General features: G+C 40.2%; 1 protein-coding gene across 2 annotated transcripts in view; it reads left to right on the forward strand.

Moving 5' to 3' along the window:
• The window catches only part of LOC112138232 (NLR family CARD domain-containing protein 3-like), an 11605-nt gene extending 7211 nt beyond the window's left edge, over nucleotides 1-4394 (forward strand). The window contains exons 6-8 of one of the 2 annotated variants that reach the window (XM_024260801.2): nucleotides 727-903; nucleotides 2193-2366; nucleotides 2693-4394. In XM_024260801.2, the coding sequence (XP_024116569.2) occupies nucleotides 727-903; nucleotides 2193-2366; nucleotides 2693-2747 (406 nt within the window). In that variant the 3' untranslated portion in view covers nucleotides 2748-4394. The remainder of the gene's footprint in view (nucleotides 1-726; nucleotides 904-2192; nucleotides 2367-2692) is intronic. The other variant, XM_036211024.1, reaches the window with a different exon arrangement.
• Nucleotides 4395-4992: the final 598 nt, after the last annotated feature.

Here is a 4992-nt window from a genome sequence, read left to right on the forward strand (position 1 = left end):
AAAATCAGATTTTTTTCTTCCACCTTTGATAATAGTATTTAGTATTTTCCACGTGTTCTTCATATTATTTTTATTATTTTCGAGTAATTTTGCAATATGATCACATCATTTGAAAATGCATTTAACAATTTAGGACTCAAGAAGAAGAAATAAAATTCAATCTGACATTTTCAAATCAAAGGTTTTATCAAAAGTGTTGCATCCTCATATAAAATAATGCCCAAATGGTGACTAGAGTGCAGCAGTTTTTAATTTACATTCAACCACGTCTCGGTACATCCATATCTGACTTCTGTTTTCTGAACATGTAGGACACAGCTCTGTGAACCTTGCCTGCCCTCTGCTGGCCATATGATTAACATAAAATGTAACATCAAGCATTTCAGGTTCAAGATACCACAAAAAGCAAAATCAATTTAATTTAAAAATGTAGTTTTCTGTTGTTTACTTCAAATAAATAATATTTTTATAACCGTTAGTTCAATATGCTTTTCTGCCATGCATTTTGAAAACGTATTTAAATAGCAACGATAAATCCCATTTTGGTTTCTTTCCTTTTTTAGGGTATTATTAAAGTCATTTAGAAACTTTTGTAATATCCTCTGTGCAAATCCAAAAGAAATTTGATCGGCCCACCACACACACCTGTCACGCCCTAATCAAGGCAGATCACATGAGGCCACACACTCCCATTGCTCCTGAACACACTTTTCTATCTGCTTTCAGGCTGAAGGACTGCAGTTTGTCAGAGACCAGCCTAAAAGCTCTGGGATCAGCTCTGAAGAACAACCCGTCCAATCTGACAGAACTGGACCTGAGCTGGAACACGAACTTGCAAAATTCAGGAGTTCTTTTTCTGTGTGGTTTTCTGGAGAGTCCAGACAGCAGACTGCAGACTCTGAGGTTCAGTTGTGTTCACATCAATATGACGACAAAGTTGTGTTGAAACTAAACTGCAGACATGAGGCTGATGTTCTCTGCTGACCATCTTCATGCTGAGGCTGTTTTCTTCTTCTGAACTTTAGTCCATTCACTGTGACAGAGGATCTAATGTTTGAAGGATTCTTCCCATCATCTTCTTCCTAATTTCTAATATCAGATTCCCTCAAGATGGATATTTTCTTTTTCCACAAAGGTCTTCAGATGTTTCCTCTTCTTCATCCTCCTCACTGCAGATCAAAGAAAAGCTCCTTCCTGAAGATCAAACTGATATCAGATGAAGGTTGATCTTTTTTGGAAGTTTAGACAATAACAACAGAAGGAGAGAGATCTTTGATTGATGTGACTCGAATCAGAGACTTGATCTTCAGGAAGAATTCTTCGCGTTGGAGAAAGCTTTAATTGAATTTGCAGCATCTGTGTTGCTGCCATAGTTTGATTGTCTGGCAGAAATGATCTCTATGAATCAATGAGCAGAAATGTTCACATTCTGAATCTGATCTGCAGCTGCTTGTTCTCTTCAAAGATCTGCAGAAGAAACTCTTTTCTTTCTTCAGTTCCTTGTTGCAAAGATTTCAGACTGATGTAATGCAAGAGTTGGAATGCTGCTCTGACAGACACATTCTCACATCCTCCAAAAACATCCTCACCTTTTAATCCTCAAACATCTGCTCACATCATCCATCAAAGCTCCCAGCAGCTTCTGACTCCTCATTCAGAGCTGAAGTCATTGATCAGGGATCGATGTCCAACATTTGCTGCTGACACTTCCTCATCACTTCCTTCTTATCTCTGCTTTGATCTGTTGGGGCTTAAAGTCTCTGGCTTGAAGGTCTGCAGCAGAGGACTGGAAGATCATCTCCTGAAAACTGGGATGAAGACTTTCCAGCATCATGGTGCTGAAATTCTCCCATGATTCATTGCTGTTTGGAGCAGAGCTGAGCAGAAAGAGGAAGTGGACTTTTTCTGCTGATTGTGCAGAAACATCAGTTGGTTTAGATGCAGCCACAGGCTGATGTTTGACTTTCACACATCTGGACTTCTTTACTGAAGCAGCTGCATGTTGTCCTGAATGTTCCTGAATGTTCTTCTTCTCTGCTTCTGCTGGACTCTTCTGATCTGCTGCTGTTGATTCAAATCTTTGGACTTTATCCAAACTGTCTGATCTTCTTCAGCTCTGAACTCTTTAGAAGAACTGAAGGATGAAAAACATGAACTTTGTCTTTAAATGAAACTCTTTCTTCTGGATTCAGGTTGAGGAACTGCAGATTGTCAAAGATCAGCTGTGCTGCTCTGGTCTCAACTCTGAATTTAAACCCGTCCCACCTGACAGAACTGGACCTGAGATTCAACAACCTGCAGTCTTCAGATGTTCAGCACCTCCAGGATCTGGTGGAGAGTCCAAACTTCAAACTGCAGACTCTGAGGTCAGTAGAGGGTTGGAGTCAGTCCAGCTGCTTCCAGATGTTTGGTCCTAAAGTTAGTCTGAGAGCAAAGATGCAGAGTTTCCTGTGAAGCTGCAGCTTCTCAGTGAAGCTCTGAGGAGAATGATGACAGGCTTCAGGAACACAGTCAGCCAATCAGAGCAGCAGAAGCTCCAACAGGTGAAGATGACAGGAAGCTGCTGCTCTGAACAGAACTGAAGCTCCTGCTGCTCTTTCTGCTGCTGTGCTGCATCACTGACTGACACACCGGGAGCAGGAGACACTCAAATCTTTTTTGTTGTGTTTTTTCTTTTTTACTTTATGTGTAGGTGGTGTGGTGGAAGCCTCTGGTCTTCCTGGTGGAGCAGAGAAGAGAATCAGTAGCAGCTGGTCTGCAGAGATGTTGTTCCTGGAGGTGGAGAGCAGAGTGATGGAGGAATCAGAGGAAGTGGACATGAGTGTCAGAGCTGCAGCATCAACTGATCTGAGATCAGCTCCACTGTCTCTCTCAGCATCAAGTGGACAGTTATTGTGCTGCATCTCCCCCGGTGGACTGATGGAGAACTGCACTTCATCTTCTCACTCAACTTGGAGTGTTGGGAAGTCTTCTGCTTCTCTTCTCTCTCGTATTGGGAGCTTCTCTTAACTTTGTCCACACACTCTTGCTGTAGTTTTCTCCTCATGTGTCCTGAAACTGTTTCTCTGAATGATCTGTGTTGGTGATACATCAGATTCAGACATGATGGTTTCCTGCAGAAGCTCAGAAGTCTTTTCTGGTGTTTCTTGGACTCCTGCACGTCTCTGTACCACAGAGTGGACCAGCATTCTCTGAACATCCTTCAGCTGGTCCAGAAAGCAGCAGCATGGTTGTTGACCAAAGAAAGAAAACCTTCCAGCAGTTCTGGCCTCAGGATTCTCCATCTGGGAGCATTTTGGTTCTTCTTTTTCATTTTTATCAGACCTTTCAGAACCACAAAGTGGACTGAGTTCCTCTGATTAAAGGCTGCTGGTATCCCAGAACTAGAAAGTAATTTTCTCTAAAAGCCCCAAATCCTAGAATAGAACTGGAGTTAGGCTGAAAGCTGAGGACTTCATGCACGCCGTTCATTGAAAAATATATGTATTTTTTTGTTTTACTTTTTGATTTTTACTTGCACTCTATTTTTGTTGCATAGAAGGAATCTTTAGTCTTTTATATTTATCTGATATTTTATGAGGTTTTGTTTTTTATGTCTCATTTTAATTTTCTCTTTGTTCCATGGTTACGTTTTAGTCATACTTTTTTCAGCTCTTTGTAAACTGGGATGAAGCCCTTCCAGCATTGAGGGGCTAATTGGAGAAGAGCTGAGCAGAAAGAGGAAGTTGACTCTCTTAGCAGCTCTGGAGAAAAAAAAAAACAGACATTCAGACAAACATAATCCAAATTGTTAAAAAGAAATCAGTCATTACAAACTGACAAAATGTTAATAAAAAATGTTGTTCTCTCATGGTTAATGTTTTGTTTTCCTTAACTCTATCTTTGTATCATTTATCATGAGGGAATATCAATTATTTGTTATATTTTTTTAACAAATACTTTGATGTTCTTTTTTTAACTTCCTTGTTAATTGATTTAGTTTCTAAAAATTGCTATATGACTCAATGGGTTAAGTGTAGGGTTTGCATGCAGGAGCCCTGGGTTCAATCTCCGGGGTGTCCACTGATCCCCATCCAGACTGGACCAGCAAGACCCTTGACCGTGCTGCCTAACTGGGTCCCTGTGCCTTTCAAGTACAGGGTTGTGTCAGGCTGGGCATCTGGTGTAAAAACTCTGCCAAATCACTGATGCGAAACAGTGGGTGCTGTTTTGCTGTGGCGACCCCGAAAGGGATAAGCCCAAAGTGAAGAAGAAGGTGACTCAGTTTCAAGGATTCTACTGCTAAACAGTCAGTTAATCAATTGACTTTTCCTTTGAAATATTCTTGCACATAATTCTAGTCTGCAGATCAAACACAGAAAAGACTCAGCAAACTTCCACATGTGAAAATAGCCTCATGGGGATCCAGGACTTCATCTACTGTGGAGACCTTTTTACCATACCTTTAAAACCATTATCATTTACCATCACCTTTAAAACTCAGTTTTACTTAACATTTTTTTTTAATCAAAAGCTGTTATTTTTTTTTTAAATATATTATTCTCATATTTTTCTAATATTTATTTGTTGGTGTATTCCATAGTTTTGTGATTGAACTTCCTTTCTATTTGGTATTTTCTTTTTCATGCTGACAGCATTTTAGCTGCTGGTTTTTAAGAAGTTTCCACTAAATCCGGAGGAGTTTGATCATTTTCTAGAAAGTCTGAAACTAGTAGAAACTTTCTGAGCATAAAGCCTGTTTTCTCCAGAGGACATGAATGAACAGAGTGGATGTTAGTGAGGAATGACAGAGAATCACTTTGATGCAGCTGCTGCAACAACACTAACTGCATTGAAGCAGGAGGGAGAAGGGAGACACCTGCTGGCTGTTTCCAGAACTGCATCTTAGTGTCTAAAGGTTCAAACTGAAAGCTGTCTGTCAAATTCCTGCAGCCTGTTTGGATCTAATAAATGCTCTTTTGAATCAACACTGTGTTTGAGATTGATTTAGTC

The sequence above is a fragment of the Oryzias melastigma genome, unplaced genomic scaffold (genome assembly GCF_002922805.2).
Source record: "Oryzias melastigma strain HK-1 unplaced genomic scaffold, ASM292280v2 sc00381, whole genome shotgun sequence".
NCBI classification, from domain to species: domain Eukaryota; kingdom Metazoa; phylum Chordata; class Actinopteri; order Beloniformes; family Adrianichthyidae; genus Oryzias; species Oryzias melastigma.